Source organism: Pyxicephalus adspersus, chromosome 6 (assembly GCF_032062135.1).
Source record: "Pyxicephalus adspersus chromosome 6, UCB_Pads_2.0, whole genome shotgun sequence".
Classification (NCBI taxonomy): domain Eukaryota; kingdom Metazoa; phylum Chordata; class Amphibia; order Anura; family Pyxicephalidae; genus Pyxicephalus; species Pyxicephalus adspersus.
The window spans coordinates 92,124,743-92,144,762 of record NC_092863.1 but is presented as its reverse complement, the minus strand read 5'-3'; the positions used below and the strand labels follow the sequence as shown (position 1 = coordinate 92,144,762).

The 20,020-nt window shown below is 38.7% G+C and overlaps 1 protein-coding gene across 2 annotated transcripts in view; it reads left to right on the top strand.

Moving 5' to 3' along the window:
• The first annotated feature begins 450 nt into the window (after positions 1 to 450).
• The window catches only part of RANBP3L (RAN binding protein 3 like), a 36,686-nt gene continuing 17,116 nt past the window's right edge, over positions 451 to 20,020 (top strand). For both annotated transcript variants that reach the window (XM_072416600.1, XM_072416599.1), the window contains exon 1: positions 451 to 887. In XM_072416600.1, coding sequence (XP_072272701.1) covers positions 656 to 887 — 232 coding nt within the window. In that variant the 5' untranslated portion in view covers positions 451 to 655. The remainder of the gene's footprint in view (positions 888 to 20,020) is intronic.

Sequence of the window (20,020 nt, the reverse complement as noted above, 5' to 3'; positions counted from 1 at the left end):
TTTTCCCCCCTCAAAATGACTCATTCACCTGTACACAGCTGTGCATTACTACTGCAACACTGGGATATACTGGGACAGACTGGTTGGAGACCAGCAGCCAGTTTGTAAGAGCAGATTGTAACCCTCCCCCTCTCCTCCTTTTACGTAGAGTGAAAGTAATACAACCCTCCGCCCTCGTGTGAATAGGGCGGAACTCGCCCAAAGATACGCCTTTATGTTGACAACTGAGAGTCTAAAGTCGTGGGAGAGGGAATCCGTCTCATCTGCATGTCTCCGCCTACAATTTATTTACAGTAGCGTGGAGCTTTATGGAGATGGGCGGTGCCTTATTATCATATCCCAACCCCAACAGTATAGTAAAAGAGAAGTCTGCGTTATATTTACATAACCACGCCCACGCATCACGCCTTTATTAGTGATGGAGAAGTAAGGGGTGTCGCTTATTATCCCCGCCCACGTTTGGATTCCCTCTGTGCGCCTGAAAGATTCGCACGTAGTCTCTCGATCGGTGCGGACGGCGGAATTTACAGATCGTTAAAGCAGGGGAATGAGCCAGGGAATTGGATGGCATTGGTGCAGTGAATGACATTCGCATTTTTATTGATTGGAGCCCTCGTGGTCTGTGCAAGTTGCAGAACTTTTGAGTTAGATCGGTATGAGAAACCAGCAAAATCCTATCATCAGAGAGAATGTGTTCTTCCCTGAGATAGAGCTGCTGTCCGCCCAGTCCTTCCAGCCTTCCAGACACATAGACAAAGCTGCTGAAGTTGCTATGTGTATCACTGGACGCGGACCGGTACAAAGCTCCATTACTCCGCTGCGAGTCAGAGCGGTCAGCGAGTCATCTGAGAACCAGAATACAGAGATCCAGCCAGAATGTGCCAGAGGTAAGTGCTCTGCCCCTGGAGGTGGGTGTGCTTCATTGCATGCAGATGTATGAAATTGTGCACAAAACTTACCATGATCCAACCATACACTATTTAATGCACAGGGCTGCATAATATGTTGGCGCTATATAAATCCTGTTTAATATTACTGGGGGCTCACAGCCAGTCACAGCCAACATCTTCAAACCCTAACAGCCAATCACAACTCTCGATCTATACCAAAAGTGTTTAGCTACCCATAGCTGTATGAAAGTAAAAGCTGATCTGTCATATTCTGATTGCACAGTGTGCTTTACCGGTATCAAAAATTTACACACATATGCACAGTTCTCTAAAATCATAGATTGTAAGCTCTTTTGGTTAGGGTCCTCTCCTCCTGCTGTGTCATTGCTTGTATCTGACTGTCATTTGCAACCCCTACAGCGCTATGTAGTATGTTGGCGCTATAGTTTAATAATAATAGTCATGTCACTGTCAGAAGAGCTCACAATCTAATATCGTTACTGTAGTGTAATGTCACTTACATAGGCCAAAGCGCTGTACAGACGCTAGATTTTTGGTGCTGAAAACGAACGTAGGAGTGTACGAATACTGTACAGACACAGAGATCGATGGGGGGGAGAATAAGAGCGCCCCTCTGTGTCCTCCCCATATAAAGCAGCAGCTGTCATTCGCTGTTGGTCATCCAGTGATCCTGCAGGGCGGATCATTGAGACACAGCGGAGCACAAACAAGTAGATTCATTGATGGGGTAAACCGAAAGTACAAAGATTGTCCAATCAGATTGCATGGAGAATGACCAGCGTCAGTGCCCCATGTGGTCACATACATGGTGGATCTTTAGTTGCATCTGATGAGATCTCCAATGCCAATATTAACAGAAATCAACAGATTCCAAGTTGGATCATCAAAGCAACCTAGCTTGGAGTTTAGGGCCGCTTGAGTTTTATTTAATGTACAACGCTGCGTTATATGTTGGCGCTATAAAAAATATTAAAAGGGTGCCCAGCATTACCATAAGCATTGACCTGTGGGCATTGGTTCTTATAGGATAGACGTCTATACACATGGGCTTGTGGCCTGATTTATTAAAGCTCTCCAAGTATGGAGAAGATAGATGATCATGGGAAAACCTGGGCGATCCAGTAAACCTGAAGTAGATTTCTTCAAATCATTTGTTACTAGTTTGCAGATGTTTTTAAACCTGGACCAGATCTATTCCAGGTTTTCTGAATCACACAGGTTCTCCCATAATAGTCTGTTTTCCAGTCTCAGTGACCTTTAATAAATCAGGCTCATTGTATCCACATTATCTGGATCGTCCATCTGTACAATCTGATCAGTTTTTATGAAGTATTGCCGTGTGCCAATGGCGAACTTTACAAAAAATTATATATAACACTTTGTTGCCAATTGAGCTGCAAGTTTTTCCCCCATTGGCTGTCATTAGTCTCGAAATACAATTTTCTAATTGCACATTAATAATGTTATCACCGTGTATTTATATTGCGCTGTCTTGTGCCGTGTTTTTCCATAGTCACGTACTGTCCCCTAGAGCAGCTCACAATGTCCCCAACTCAATCTAACAACCAGCTCCCTGCGCATGCGCAGTCAGGAGCCAGTAATTATAGTGGTCCGCGGGGCCAAAAAGGTCGATGACTGCTGATCAGTACAATCCATCAGTGTTTCTCAGCTAGGGTTCCTCCAGAGATTGCAAGGGGTTCCTGGAACAATGAACTATTTGGTGTAAGTTACAATGACCTGAGAGTTGCTGTTGTTGTTGTTAATAATAATAATAATAATATTAATAATAATAATCGGGACTTATATAGCACCAACATATTACGCAGCCCTGTACTTTAATAACAGACCAACAGGCAGGCAATACAGGCAGTGACACAGGAGGAGCTTACAATCTTGGAGCAATGATCTTTTTAGCTTTCTGTGAGGATGACATTCTTCCCAAAGGCCGGCAATGTAAGAAGAATTCTTCCTACTGACCACCACACTAAAGTAATGAGCTATGGATATAGTTATTATAGCAGGAGTTCCCTGAAGACCTAAAAGTTTTTACAAGGGTTCCTCCATGTCAAAAACTTTTGTGAAATTCTGATGTATATAGACAACTTTTCATGCAGAACTCTGCACAACCAAGAGAAGCTCATCAATCATTGCCTTGTGCCAACTGTGAGCTTTATATAAAAAGTTTTGCTCCCAAGTATTTGCCCCGTTTTATTTCATTAGTCTTAAAATACAATTGATTAAAAAAAAAATTTAGGTATTTGCTACATGTTTGCCAACTATGGAAGATTCTTGATGGGGATCCATCAGCCTGCTGTTTAGCCAAATTATAACTTTTTTGGTCACTGTAATACTTCCCTTTATAGGCGGATCACTTGCCAGATCAAACAACCAGGTTCCTTGCTTATATAATAAAAATAACATTTGATTGGTTGTCTGGCACCATTGTGCTTTGGTTCCCTTTTCTCCTTTTGTTGTAAATTTGGCTGGAGTGCCCCCTGGCAAAGTTTTCTGCTTAATATTTTAGCTGGTTGGGTGCCGCAGTTGGAGGCGCCAAGGTTTGGGATGATTTGGGGGGGGGGGGGGGTGTCTGCTGGCTAAGGAGCTGATAAATAAAACTAGAAATCTTCACGCAGAGCAAAAGGTAACTTCAGAGCATTTTAAGCAGAGTGATCTGTATTGTATGGAATGCATGGGGATGTTTTACAGCAACATAGACATTTTGGCATTTGAAATATGTGTTTTAGGCTGGGTTTTAAAGAGCTTTGTGTTTTTTGACTATACAAATGCAAAACAATAAACTCTCATATTTTAAAAGAACAAAGTAGAGGAAAACCTTGCAAATGCCTTTGGGGGAACTAAAGCAACATAAATTAGGCTAAAGTGGAAGAGACGCTTCCTTACCAAATGATCTATGGCAAATAGCAGGGCTGCCTCGCCTCTTTTTTTTTTGTCTATATTATTATTATTATTATTATTATTATTATTATTGTTTGCCATGTTCAAGTGGTTCTAGCAACTAGGGCCAGTTTTGGCAGACGCTTGCATAGTTCCTTCAGGCTTAAAGTGAACTTTCTCATCCTCCTGAGCGTGTGAATATAGTGGTACCTGCATAATTTTTTTCTGCTGGTTTTTGCTGTATCAGATGTATGGTACATCTTTTTCAAAAATGTTGTTATATAGAGCTGTTACTAATATGTATATATATGTATATATATATATATATATATATATATATATATATATATATATATAAACATTTCCTTTTCCATTATTATAGGATCTGTTGCCAATAACTGGTGCTGCCAATTAACTGGTGAATATATATACATCTGCATATATACTTTTATAAAAAGTCAGTTGATAAGCTTTCCTTGCCATCTATAAGCAATATATAGTATATTTATAGTGGCAAGATGGTGCCCACAGTGGGTCAATCATACCTTTATCCCTAGGCTTTTTTCAGCTCATTGGGCAATGTATATATGTATAATTTTATTATTAAAGATTGGGACACATTATATACCTGCATTTTAGGAGCCTGCATACGTTTCTGTTCTTTTGGGCCAATTGGTACCTTGAGTTGTGTTGGGCAATCAGTTCACTTGAACTGCATCAAAAGTAAAGTGCATGTATCCGTTCTTCATATGAATGGGTTCTTACTGGTACCATTGCTGGCCAACTTCTAAAAAAACAAGTAGTTTTAGGGGCTCGCTGGTTTTGTGTTGCTCACATTTATGCTACATTGGAGCTGTATGGCTCCCAAACACATTATAGCACCATACATATGCATTGCAATACCCCATGAAAGTTGCACTATTTTTGGATTTTATTTTTTTATTCTGGTACATGGCAGCCCTTTCTACTGAATTGGTAACTACATACCATGAGTCAATATGATATTACAATGCACCAGGACAGGTGTGAATGGGCTCTAAAAGATTGCAACGCATACTATAGACATCTTGGAGGTGCAACATTTTGCATCTTCATGGTTCTACAGTCCATGAGCCTTCCAGCCCTTAAAATCTGAAGATGGGCAGCAGAACCCAGTGGTAAAACAGCGGACAGACGGGTGAAGACTTTTTGTTCACCGGTTAAGCACCGGTTAATTGTTTATAAGCTGAATTGTTTTTATTGGCAACAGATTCTATAAACAATGGAAAAGGAAATGGTTCCTGCAAAGATAACATATAAGGGGAACACTTTGTTTTATGTCTGCAACTTAAGCAGCTGAGATTATTTATTTGTATAAAATCTTTATTTTAACATTTTTTGCAGGGCTGAAACCGATAGTTTAGTGTTCTCAGCAAAGCCCACTGTAATATGTTGAGCCATGTAAATGATAGTTACTGAGAATTCTGTATTTTCTGTGGTCTTGTGGTCTTTAAGTTTTTATGGCCACCATCTAGAGCAACCTTTTTCAAACTTTGTACCTCCAAGGAACCCTAAAATATGCTACAATCAATCAATAGGGGAAAATGCTATTGGCACTGGTTGCCAGCGGGAAGAATGCCCCCATACATTAGTGGTGAGAATGCCACCTTTTGCAGACAGCTAAGAAATAAATCTTTGATTTCATGCAGCTGCCACTGCCAAGTGGTTGAATTAGGCAGGCACCATCTCTTTGGAGGTCCGTCAACCACAGCTCAATGACCACAGCTGCCAACTTTTTGGAGGTTTTAAAGAACCCTGTGTGACATATAAATGTTGCTTGCTTCAGGGACAGGGGGGACAAAAGAACAGGTTCACTTTAATGGTGGAAAAACACCATAGCGTTAGTCACAATAGTAGGTAAAAGATAAAAGGCGATTACTTGGGGTTGGTGATGTGAAATAAAATGTAAGGGTGCAGATGTTGTCCTTAACAGATTTGATTGTAGTTAAAATCTGTGCTATCTAAACATAAAGTAAATATCCCAGGAATAAGATGTCATTTCAATGAGGGATCCACAGAATTCTAAACACTTAAATGGGTTAATGAACAATTTACTTGTCCACCTTTTTTGGAAAGAAATTTATTCTAGTGATATAACTTTACAGCACTGAATCTATTCTTCCTTGACAAGAGACGTGTAAGGGGGGATATGATCATCCTGTATAAATATATAAAACTGTCCATATAGAGAACTCTCTTCCCAATTATTCACTTTGAGATCATTACAAAGAACAAGAGGGCACTCTTTGCATCTGGAGGAAAAGAAGTTTAAGCTCCAGATAAGGAAGGGATTCTTCACTGTAAGGTCTGTGAAAATGTGGAATCGGTTCCCTCAGGAAGTAGTTTCAGCAACTACTATAGATTGCTTTAAGAAAAAGCTGGATGCTTTTCTAGAAGCACAGAATATAACTGGGTATTAAGAATTTAAAGTAAAAATAAGACTGTTGATCCAGGGAAGATCCAATTGCCTCATGGAATCAGGAAGGAATTTTTTCCCCCTGTTGAAGCAAATTGTACCGGGGTTTTTTTGCCTTCCTCTGGACCAACTATGTTTATAGGATTTTATATCTGGGATATGTTTATTTCCCTAGTGGTTGAACTTGATAGACTTATGTCTTTTTTTTTTTTTTTTTTTCAACCTAACCTACTATGTAACCATGTAGCACTTGGTGTGGTGGTAATATTAAGTGGACTAACGGTAAAAGCTAAGTTAGTATGACCTATAGATGTGATGTTTAGTTTCAGGTTGGTTGGGTGACATCACTGTCATTATAGGAACCCCCAATATGTTTCAGAGAACTTTACTGCTGCCTTTGTGAAGACCCCATTGGTAACATATATTCACTTTTCCTTCAGTTCTCTACTTTTGCATTTATCTGCTTGCCAGGTAGTTATGAGTTTTGGTAAGTGTGATGGCTCTGGAGCTTGGCGATCATGTCTATTTTATGGTAGAATAGGGTTGGGGTATGGGGAAGTTGCAAAGGGGCCAGAAAGGTAGTTCACAACTCTATATAAATAACAAGTTTTGACTTGGATCTTGGAGAAGGATATCAGCTTTTACTTTCATGTTTTTCAAGTAACTGATTAGACTAAAGTTGTAGAGACTCTTTCCCACCAAATGCACAATGGATAGCAACGCTGCCTTGCTGCTCATGCTTCTTTATTATATATATATATATATATATATATATGTATTTATGTATTCAGTTTCTGAATATTTAACAGAGATTTATAGAATGCTTTTTTGTTAGGGCAGGAATTGATGTGAATAGTTAACATGTCATCAGTCCTGCAAACTTTGAAGGACCAGTTTAGACAGAAGCCAATTAGCCTACCAGTATGTAACATGTTTCCTTCAGGCTGAAAAAAAACCTTCTCATCCACCCATCATGGAAATATAGTGGTACCTGCATAATCTGCTCCAGCAGTGTTAGCTCTTCTCAATCTTACCCTAGTGTGCTGACAACTTTAACATATTTGGGAGATTTAGGAGAACGGAAGACCGAACAGTCATTTAACTTCTGTATAAAGTTTATAATATACAGAACTCCACTTAAAACAAGTTCTTGATCCATCATAGCTCAATATAGTGCAGTCCAGGCCTTTCAAGCTTTCTATGTCAAGAGCAAGAAGCTCTTTTGCAATCCCTTGCATGGCACTGACAGCTGATTTCAGGGGAAAGCTTCTTCTGTCCCTCTACAGTACTGCTGGGCCTCCTGGATGAATATATGTAGAAATTACTCCTGGCAAATGTCCAACGAAACTTGGCTCACTTTTATTGCTGAGTATATTGTGAAAGAATATTTACCCACTAGGGTCATGGAGATTTGTATATGGCTTACAGAAGTTCACTGACTCACTATACTCAGAAAGGAGAAAAAATGAATTCTACGGGAAAGCATGGAAGGTGGGCTGAACAGATTTGCGATGGGGAAACCAAATAACCAGTTTCACATTGCAAATATAGTACAGTTCGTCCCCAGGTTACATACAAGATAGGAACTGTAGGTTTGTTCTTAAGTTGAATTTTAACTTGTTTCAACATATTAGGGAACGTGGTGTGAATTACTGTATAAGATCCTCACTGTGAGTTAATCACAAACAAAGCAAAAAAAAAATTTATGAAGCCTAGACATTCAATCACTTCTGGAGCAAGACATGCTTTGATATGCAAAAAGAAACAACTGCACAGTTTGTCCTGGTCATTAAAGAGTTACAAGAGCTTGCAGAAGAGCTCAGTCCTTAAGATCACCCACAACATCAGTTTTGATTTCTTCTGCAAACCATCAAGCCTCCGTCCTGCACACGAGCAAGCAGGGAACCCCTGGTCGTATCTAGGAGTCGTCTGTATGTCGGATGTCCTAAACTCGGGGACTACCTCTACTATATTGCTTTACTGTGTCCTTAAACCTGAACCTCAGGCAAATGGTTAAAATAGTTTAATAGATGGGAGCTATACAGTAGGAATTAGTTACATTTATACTGACTTGCTGACAACATTTCACAGCTTTGCAAGCTGCTTCATCAAAACTGATGGAATGGTTTCAACATTACAAGATGAAGTCCAGTTGAATGTATCTCACTACTAGATATACAATGACCTATATAAATGAGAACCTTACATATATTGAACACTTTTTAAGTGATAAAAGATTTGTATTTCTTCTTGGCAGCACAGGAAACCATATATCTTTAATTTCTGATGCAGTTAAGCAATAATTACAGGTCTTCCTCCTTAACCAATGACTTAAGTAAAAGAAGAAGCAGCATATCCGTTTAGAATACCCGCATGTCTTGCTTTTACGAGGCTGTGTATGTCCAGAGTTGTGTAGTAGTATTTGCTTTTTGTTCCTGTACATGTTTAGTTGGATCACATAACAATGTCAAATTTATGAAGGTTTTGTGTAGCTGTCTCTTAACACGTTTCATTTGTAAATTCCCTTTTGATCATTAACTTACTACCTTTTTTTGTATTGTGAATGAATTTATAAAAGGAAAAAAAACTACGTGATCGCCAGTGCGTTGAGCAGCCGTCGCTAAGTCTTTAAAGTCTTTTTACTGGATACATTTTCAGTTTTAGTTCACAATATCTAAATAAATTTTTCTGGTAGGGCTAAAAGGGCCTTTACTTTTTTTTTTTTTTTTTCCCCCGACAATTAGTTTGATATATATATATATATTTTTTTTTTTTTTTTTTTTTTTAGAATGCTAATCCTGATTGGTAAAACAAACTTTATCACACTTCCCATTGTGTTGTGCATAGGTCATTGACTGTTGCCATAATCTTTCTATGAGTGCCAGGAGTACTGTATTGTATACAGTGGATACGCAAGGTCAGCAAATTATTAAACATTTTATTTCAGCTCAGGAATTTCATTCCTATGAGATGCATTTAGCAATTTGTATAGGAGTCTTATCAGTAAGGGTTTCATCAGTGAATCATTTCTCTGTCAACTAAAACATTTGTTACTGAAGAAACATTAGTAAGAGTAAAAGATTAAACCCAAATTTCATAGGTTAACTTGAATTATCTTTTATGAGATGTTGTGAGGAAGTTTAAAAGCCATAATATAGGGCTATAAAACTCTGGTCTGTTGCTGGCAGATTCATTGGCAGTGGTTTAAATACACCTGTAACAGGTAAAGCTAAAACAAACTAGGAAAAGGTTTGCCGCAGAGGTACCATCAGATGGTAAGCTGTACTTTTATAAGGCCACCTTGCTCCGAGTCACATCCCCACACACCGAAACTCAAGATTCTAATGAAAATTCTGACCAATTGAAAGTCAATATTTTGCATTGACATTCTTTGTAGATTTTTGTATTACAAGGGCTCTGGTATAAAACTTCATAAATAAAAGTATTCTGTGACATCTTATTTTCTCTGTGACCATACTTTGTATTATGCCTACCCACCCAGTGCATGTTGTTAGAAATCCATACTGAATGGGCCTGATTTATTAAAGCTCTCCAAGGCTGGAGAAAAGACACTTTCATCAGTGAAGCTGGGTAATCCAGCAAACCTGGAATGGGTCTGGTCCAGGATTCAAAACATTTGCTAGCAAAGAGCAAATGATTTTTAAAAATCCGTTCCATGTTTTCTGGATCACCCATCTTCACTTCTGAAAGCCCTGGAGAGCTTTCATAAATCAGGGCCTTTGATCAGTGAACCTTGGTGATCAGCAAACCTGAAATGGATCTGGTCCATGAGTGGAAACATTTGCTAGCAAATGACTTTAAAGCAATCCATTCCAGGTTTGCTGGATCACCCAGCTTCACTGATAAGTGTATTCTCTCTAGACTTGGAGAGCTTAAATAATTCTATATACATTATATGTACTGCTTTTGTGTAGGTGAAAATTGCCTCAACAAATTTTGGGGTTTATAGTGAGGGAGACAGTAGAATTTGCTTGATTGCTTATACTCCAGAGCTTTCTATATACCATATGTAAGCAAGCAGGATTGTGAAGACCAAAGAACCACCACAATAAAGTTCTGGAGAATCACCAATTAGGGTTAGAAAAAAAATATCAAAACACCAAACACCTCCCAAATTACTATTAAATGTTTTAATATTGTATTATTATATAAAAATACAGTGCTAAGGCAACCTGGAAAATCCCATTCACTAAAAATTTGGTGACCAGGTATTCTTTGGTGTGACAACAGAGACCAATGATAACTTTTTATGAGCTGATGAAATAGGAGAAACCCTGGATGGATATTAAGGAAAATGTATTTGGAAAACAAAGCCAACAACATTTTAAACCCTAAGTGCAATGTTCCAAAATGCGTGGGGTACATATGCTGATTGGACCATTTGCATTTTGGTGTGAAGATAACAAAATTGAGAACATCCTTGGATTTGAGTATGATAAATATTATGCGAAGATTGGAAAGTGGTCAGAATGGAGACAAATACAGGATAGAGGACAGACTATTTCAGTTTGAAGGAGACTTGAGAATGGCAATCTGAGCCAAATTATCATCCATAGGATCTGAAGTTTGTCCAAGGAGGGAGGAATAGAATACTTGTAGTTGCTAATATTTGCACAGATGGTCACAATGATCATTATTATTCAATCTGATATTAAAAAATAAATCAATCGATTGGCAAAGGGATGGACCAATCTAAACCCAAGATTTATTGGGGGAATAGATACTTGCACATCCAAATTCCCTCCAATGTGCATGGTCAGCTGAAGATTTAATCCTGTGCCTGTCCTATATATTTATTATTCCACCATGCATTTCCAAGCTTGCCATAATTATGCTGACACACATAGCAATTCATTTACTAAACAACCTTGGGCTACAGTCCATTAAACATGCATTGCATCACGCAGATCCTGCAGACAGTTACAGTAAAAGTGTACAGTTTGGACATCCTTATCGCATTACACACTCTTTGCTTTAGTCATGATGAACAGGGACAACAGAAGAACCTGCTGAAACCACTAGGAACCGGTCTGCAGCATGACCTTACAAAGATAATCAATATGTAAATCCAAGCGGTCTGGTTAGAACCAGCTCAGAATGAGCTATCACTAGTACATCCTATTAGCACTTGGAAGTTCAATCAAAGGGTCACCCAAGAAGTTATATAACACTTAGGTAAATTTAGTGTTAACTTACAAATTCTTTCATTTAAATCTATTATTTGTTTCTTGTTTTTGCATTACATACAAAAAAAAAAATCTAAATTAATTTTTTTAATATTTAATAAACAGGATTTATATAGCACCAACATATTAAGCAAGGCTGTACATTAAATAGGTGTTGCAAATGACAGATGAATACAGACAGTGACATAGGAGGAAGAGAGGACCCTGCCCAGAAGAGCTTGCAATCATTTTTTTTATTTTATAATTGATATACCTAGATATATAATCTAGATATCTATCAATATATAGATGATATTCGGACTTTAAAGGCATTCAGTCGAATAGGATATGCATATTTCTTGAATATAAAACCATTGATTTATTCAAAACAGCATTAAAACAGTTTTTTTTTTCTGTTAATCTCTACAATTTCATTGTTGGTCTAATACAGGGGTGTCCAAACTTTTTGTTAAGATGGCCAGATTTGGTGAGGTGAAAATGTGTGGGGGCCGTCCATTTAGCACGTACTTGGGGTTATTGTGGGCGTGGTCTGCGCGGGTCCCGCACAGCACATGCTCACCAGGGTGATGTGAGAGATTCCCTAGTCATGGAGTCCGGTGTCAGTGCAGCTCCGCGCAGAGAACGTTCTTGGAATAAGAGTGGGTGTGTCTGTGTGGGTCCGGCACAGCTTACTCTGTGCACCCATGGGGACTCCCATTCCGCCGATTATGCCCGCCGAGGAGCGGGCCGATAATTGCAAAGCAGTTGATCCACTGTAAGGAAATATAAAATGTTTTTTTTGTACATGGTTATTTTATACGGTGCTGGCGGGCCGCATATTATTGATATTTTGACAGAGGCTGCGGGCCAGTGGAAATCTAAACACACAATTGGCCCCCAGGCTGGACTTTGGACATCCCTGGTCTAATATATATTGATACATATTTTGCGTTCAACGCGTTTCACAGAAGAAAATTCTGCTTCATCAGGAACAAATATCCTACAATTAAGTCTCTAGCTTTTGGTTATTTTAATGCAGAAGAGGCCCAGCCTGTCTCTGCTACAATTTTTACATTTTTAGGTTTAATTCAGCCAGAATTGGAATGGTTACAGCAATATCATATGTTTTCTTTCTCAGGACTTTTAAGTTAGTGTTTGTAATTGCAGCAATACCAGGCACAGAGGCCCACACACTGAGCTCCTTGCATTCATATAGATAGAAGGAACAGGTGAAAGCAAGCAAAGACAAGGACATGTGACTTTTCGCAGTCATGTGTTAATAGCTTTGAATGTCAATACATGGTTGTTGTCAGTATGTGCAGCATGGTGAAACCTCATACTGATAATTCTGTGTGCAGGACTTTTACAAGTAGATGGAATGCCCTGCTGCTTCGCACTCATATCTTGGTGATATCTAGCACTCTTTATTAGCTTTCAAGTCATCAGTACATCAAAGGCTTAGGTAAGGTCTGCAATTGTGTAAATCTAGTACAAACTTTTGCAGCTAGTCTCTAAATTATCTCAAGTATAAAAACATACCTAGTAGTACATGCTTAGATTTCCCTTTGAATGCATTAAAATCTAGAACACTTATATGCAGATATAAACACTTGCTGCAATAATGTGGGGAACAAGCCAGACTGAAGGGCATTTTAGTTTTTACAAAATCAAAGTATTTGGGGCAAGTTGACATATTTATTGGTAAGTTGTATCTGCTTTTTTTTATTAATGTAACCTGGATCACCTAGGGTTCATCCAAAGGTTCCTTGAGCTGTGACTCTATAGGGCGATGTTTCTCAATCCGGGGGTTCCCTAAACAACGAGCAATTTGTGCTTCCCAGGTCAGTTAAACAGACACCAATGATCTTTTTTGGTTATCTGTATGTGTGGCATTCTTCCCAATGGCAATGTAAAAGGTTTTCTTCCCACTAATGTGTAAAGGAATTATAGCAGGGCTTTCTCAAGGCCTGAAATAATTTCAAGGGTCTCTCCATGTTAAAAGGGTAAGAAAGGCTGCTATAGTGGGTTCTACTATGACCGACAATGTGAAAAGAAAATTCTCCTAACTTCTGCATTGACTTCCAATATGGGAACAGTTCTTTATTAACCAGCAAGATAGAGATTCTACAATTAGCAGTCTGTATTTATTCTATGGCAAATATAAAATTGAATACATTGCATGTATAACTGTTTATATTGTGATTATTGATAAAAGTAGTTTTGTCTGAAGAGGGGGGGGGGGGGGGGGGGGGTGAAGTCATATTCTTTGGTATTGCCACTCTCCATAATGGGATGGGGTCCCTGAAGCCTAACAGTAAAGAAAAGAGTACCATATTCAGTGCTCAACCCAGACAGTTTTTTTAAGCTGGGTGGGAAGAAATTTTAGGCGGCTGGCAGTCCGTGTATTGTGACCCAACTCATCAGTAACACCACCCAAAAACAGCCGGGTGGTTACTGAATAGTGCCGGGTGGTGCACCCGGCTAAAAGGGGCTGGGGAGAACACTGCATACTAATATTGCAATTGAGTCCAAAAACAATACCCTGAACTTGAATATTATATTATAAATATACATAAAATATGCACAAGGGTATTGTTTCACCTGTCAAAGGATTTGTGCCTTTGTCCTTCTAGCCCTGAGATTTACGAAATCCTGACATACCAACAGAGCCCCAGTCTGGCAGGGTAGGTGATGGTAGGTGGTAGCTGATTTTCCCAGTTGCATCCCCAGCCTGTGACTGGACAGCCAATGTAAAAGATACAGACTGATGAACTCATTTCCTTTCTTCTCCGATCTGCATTTTCCTTGCAGTGCAATACATCAGGTTTGCACACCGGGCCTGATTTAATAAAGCTCTCCAAGGCTGGAGAGGATACACTTTCAATGGTGTACCTGGGTAATCCAACAAACCTGGAATGGAGTTCTTAAAATTAATTTGCAATTTGTTAGCAAATGTTTTCAGTCCTGGACCAGGTTTTTTGGATCACCCATGCTCACTGAAAAAAGTGTAACCTCCCAAGTCTTGGAGAGTTTTATTAAATCAGGCCCATTGTGGTGCTTTATTTGGCAATCTGAACAGTGCAATGCAGGCCCTGCAAAAGGGCAATACCAAATGAAAAAAACACATTAGTGCAATTATTTGCCTTTGTATTGTCATGGAATTTATCTACCAGGATAAAAAAAGCTTGTTCTACCCTGTTAGCAATAATCCAACATCTCTTCTAGTTTAGTGCCAGGAAGGAAACCCAAGTACCATCTTAACAGCCCGGCCCTTGGAATTCCCATAAAAATGGGCATTGGCAAAGTCTCCTGTGCCCTTGTAGTGGTAGTGACGGTGCTAAGCTGTGAAGTATTTAAGGTGCTGGCCAATGACTCCATTCCATTAGTTAAGAGATTGAAAGGTTAATGCATAAAACAATTGTATGTCCCAATAAACGTATTTCTTGGCGACTAGTGGCGTTGTAGCGGGTAGGAACACGGGATCACTGCTGTCTCTTTCAGGACGGTATGTTCTGGCTTGCTTTTCTTGGCTTTGTATGTTAGTGGCACACTTACTAAAGGCATGGATAACTTTTGCATGAGATGACATCCAAAAATAATTACTGACAAGCTGTCTTTACAGCAGGTTCTGTTTATTTTGTTTGCCTTCCCTGCTAAGTTACATACAATTGATGGAGTTCTGATGCTGGAAATTATCTTTTGTGATCGTTCGCTTGTTCATTCTACTCTACTTGGAATATACACACATCACTGTTCAGTTTTGTGGAGAGGGGCAAGGATGAACGGGAGGCACCCCGCTGTGTCCTCCTCCATAGAAAATGACATTGGCCAGTTAGTAATCTGCCATTTTACTTGCCTTGAATGTAGAATTGCTTATATATATATATATATATATATATATATATATATATATATATATACTGGCGCTATATACTGTTCAATAATAATATTAAACTCTGATATATATCTATATCAGCGTTTAATATTATTATTGAACAGTATATAGCGCCAACAAATTACTCAGCACTGTACAATAAATGGGGGCTGCAAACGACAGATACAGACAGTGTTCAGGCTGCATCACTTATTTCCGCACTGGTGGTTTTGAACCAACCTTAGGATATAATGAGTATTCTGCAGAATTAAGTTTTTGGATTGGTTCACATTGTTGCATTGTTTTTTTTTTTTCTTTTTAAACCATTCTTCTAAAAAGAATATCCAAGCAACAACCATAACCGCTCAGATATTTTCACTCATAAAGTTCCCTTTATTATGGCTTAGTTCCTTACACAATTACTGGCATTTGTTACATATCGCAGTTAAAAAACTAAAGTTCTAACATAAAACTAAGAAGAGTAGAATATTAGATTTGTTTGATTGAAAGCAGTTCATCCAATTTAATGCTGCTCAAAGGACTCCATAGAGCCTAACTACTTTTGACAATCCCATGATCGGCATTGAAAAACTGTTTTTGCTGAACAAAGCACACAAGCCGTAGGGGCTTCCTCTCCTACCCAGCCGGATAATTCTGTACAGAGCTTCTTTTATCACTCAACTTTCACCAGGATTCCTTCATTTTCTTTGATTTCCAAGACTAAGTGAGTTTATGATTTACTGATTCAGTTGATAAGTCTTCGTGTTTTAATGAAATCAATATGCTCACTGTCCCGGTGATGTAAAAGTTTGCGTTGTTTGGTTTTCTTAGTCTGGAACGCAATGCTCTCTTTACACGAGGGAACCGGTTTGGAGTTGACGTGTGATCTCTTGTAGTAAACAATGTGATGTCAGCCAATCAGAAGGTTTGTGTTGGGAGCCTCCCTTTAAGGACTGCTTTTCTGTATGATTCAGCAGTAAACAATGAACCTTATTGTGGCGTTATGCCCAAATTTTCCAGGCGTCCGGGTTTATAGAGTGAGAACTCTTACAAGATTACTGGCTGTTCCTGAAGGATTAAAATTGCATATATCCAGAATCATTAGTTGCAGAAAGAATGGAGTATCTGGGATTATAAAAGTGGAGCTGTCGTTGAAGCAGAAGGAAATGTAAAAACTAAACAATTGCAACCAGGCTGCAATAGGGACATGCAATGAAAAAAAAGTAAACATACTTGCCTGATTTGCAATTTTGAATACACTCATAGAATTCAATGCATACATTTTTTAAAGCTGGGTGGGAAAAAATTGTAGGTGGGTGGCAGCCCCTGTATTGTAACCACCCAAAAACAACCGGTGGGTATTGTAAAGTGCTGGGTGGTGCGCCTGGCTAAAAGGAGCTGGGGAGAACACCAACTTACCTTTCCATGTTCTGCTGTGGGTGCCACCATATTCTTCTTCTTCTTCTCTCCTAGCATACCTTTTGCCATCTTGATTGCCTTGGCCAAGATGATGTAGCTCCTGCTCATGCTCAGCATTTCTTGGCATCGTACATTGAGCTGCTCATTCACAGATCTGCATTTTATTTTTAATAAAAGATGGAGAATTGGCGGATGAGGATTTATTTTATATATATTAAATCCTCATCTGCCAATTTCCATCTTTTATAAAAAAAAAAAAATGAGCAGCTCATATATATATTTAATGAGTTAAGAAGGGATATCGCCTATCCCTTTCTGCAATAAAGTAATGCTCACAAATGTAAATTTGCCAGGGCTGTGGAGTCAAATATCCAATATTTGCTTTTGACTCCCACCCCTAAAATATAAACAGTATATGAATAGTATACAAATTCACTTTATTATAAACTACCTTTTTCTTGCCATGAATGAATAGCTCCTTTTTTATGAAGATAGCACAGTTTATTATTATTGAACAGTATATATAGCACCAACATATTACTCATCGCTGTACAATAAATAAATTGCAAATGACAGAGAAATACACACAGTGACACAGGAGGAAGAGAGGACCCTGCCCTGAAGAGCTTACAATTTATTTGTGTGCAGTTAGACCGTTCTTGGTACTGTTTAGTAGACTTCTAATGATATAAATGGATAAAAATGCGGATGAAGCAGATTGTGCACATGTACTTTTATCATTACAAGATATATGCAGAATTATTAGTAGGCTTGTCCTGCCACTATGTACTTTACACCCAGCTTTAGTGTAGTCACAGAAGGTGGCAATGACTAGGGAAGGGGTATTAGACATTGAGCTGCCCCGAGGGAAAGTTAGTCACATTACAACTCATGTAAAATGCTGCATAACATGTTGGTGCAGAATAATAATGTTACTATGTTGCTTGGATTGTATTCTGTACATTTTTTGCAATGTATTGCTTTGCTGCATTTCCCCTGCTTTTTCTATATATATTGCTGACAACAGCCTGATGAAAGCGTTATTGTAAATGTGAGCAGGTTAGTGAACAATTACTGTATAACTATTCCTGTCTGCCAGCCAAACCTGCAGATCCTGGCAGCTTTGCTGGCTCTTATTCATCAGCCGGTTAGTGATCTTCATCCTCTCTCTCTCTGTTTCTGATTCTGTTGTTGCAGTTTTACATCTGCCAAGAGCAGAAAACCAGCCCAGCCTAGTCTGATCCAGTGTGGGTTAGTCTCTCCTGCCCTCCCCTTGCTGTTTGGGCTGCAGGCTGGTGCCCAGCGGGCTCTGTAGTGTTGGGCGGAGCGGGGCAGCTCCATCCACATTTGTGTTGCATGTACTCTGCTGGGCGATTATCCTAATGCTCTGTTCCTTAGCCGGTGAGCCACAGCCTGATACAGCAAAATCCCGCTCTTGTGAATGTGTCACTGCCAACCAGGGGTCAGGTCACTGAGCTGGATGAGCAGTGTAACCACATTGGGTATTTTAGGATATCTTAGTATCAGTTAAAAAAAAATATGGATTTGCTTTTTTTGGCATGAAATGGATATTCGGCTCTTTTATTTCTTTCCTTAGTGGCAACATTTTTCCTTGTGTAACGGACACTTTATGGTCACGCCAAAATCTTACATGCAATATATATCGTAATGCCTATTACTCATTTAAATAATTGATTCCATTATTAAACAGATTTTCATATGCCTTTTACTTATTTAAATAATTGATACCATTATTATTGGTTAAACAGACTTTCATATGCCTTTTTCTTATTTATTTTATTGATACCATTCAGTGCTCAACCCAGAAATTTTTTTAAGCCGGGTGGGAAGAAATTGTAGGTGGGTGGCAGCCCCTGTATTGTGATCAAACTATTTAGTAACCACCCAAAAACAGCCGGGTGGGTGCTGAAAAGTGCTGGGTGGTGCACCCAGCTAAAAGGGCCTGGGGAGAACCCTGCCATTAATAATTAAACAGATTTTATATGCCTTTTACTTATTTAATTGATACCATTATTAATTAGTTAAACAGATTCTCATATGCCTTTTACTTATTTCATTAATTGATTCCATTATTAATTAAACAGATTCAGGTTAACACGCTTGCAGGTGTGAGGAGTATTGGCAGTCTGTTTGTTTCTTTAATACTTAAAAGGCCAATGTATCCAAGCTCATTCACACAATTGTCTTTGAGGAAGTAGAGATATTATTGAATAAATAAAAATCTGAAATAGGGTAAGCTCTAAAATGCCTGTAGATAGTCATATGGTCATGGATACAGACCTCAATTATCATCTGGATACCCAAGTTGCAATATTGGCATTTTTGTGCATTGAATTGTATTAAGTATCGCATAGGGCAGCCCATGCAAAATAAACTGTAGCTTATCCCAGTGTACCAAAATCAGTTGCATGCTGCATTTCAGTCGCATTTGCAGAAATATATAAAGAATGAGAATTTTCTATCATCTGATCTTTGCTGAATCTGATATATTGACATTTAAATCGCAAGTTACAAAAAACCCTGCAGCATTTATTTTTTAAAAAGAGATTTAACCTGAATGGCACAGGGCACACCAGCCTGCATAAGGTACATTGGCACGTGTTGCAGTAACGAGTGCTAGTGTGAACAAGCTCCTAAATTCTCAACTGCATTCTGCAATCGCAGCTATTAACATTCCAGTTTAGGAGCTGTACATAAATGCTCTTTTTAAGTCAGTAATGCAAATTATATTAGATTCCTTATGGAATAATCCTCGAATAGTAAAACCCAGTAATATACTCTGTTTAGAAAGTACCCCCATCACTGTTTACCGTGAAGAAATTTTTACCCACCTGCCATGGAATACTGGCGATGATTGAAATTTCATCTGAACATTTGGTGTCACCTACTTTGCAAGATGTCCATTTATTTTACTGGGCAATCCACCAGAGGAAAGGTGATAAGCCATCTGTGTGCGGCGCCCTCTGCAGGATTAACATGGATAACAGGAAGATACAAATACTTAGCGAACTGTTTTCTGTATTGCACCACTTTATTTTTTAGTATGAATCTCACCCAATTTTATTTACAAAGCATGATAAGTAGACGTGTTCATATAGAGAAGTTGTTGCATTATTTGACTGCATGCCATTACCTCTCCACTGAAAATATTTGTAGATTCTTAGTTCAGTCTTTCAGGGTGTGCTGGGGGGATAAGTGCACATACCAGATGTGTAGATCCTTGGCAGTGATACATTACATTATACATTCTTTGTCTTTC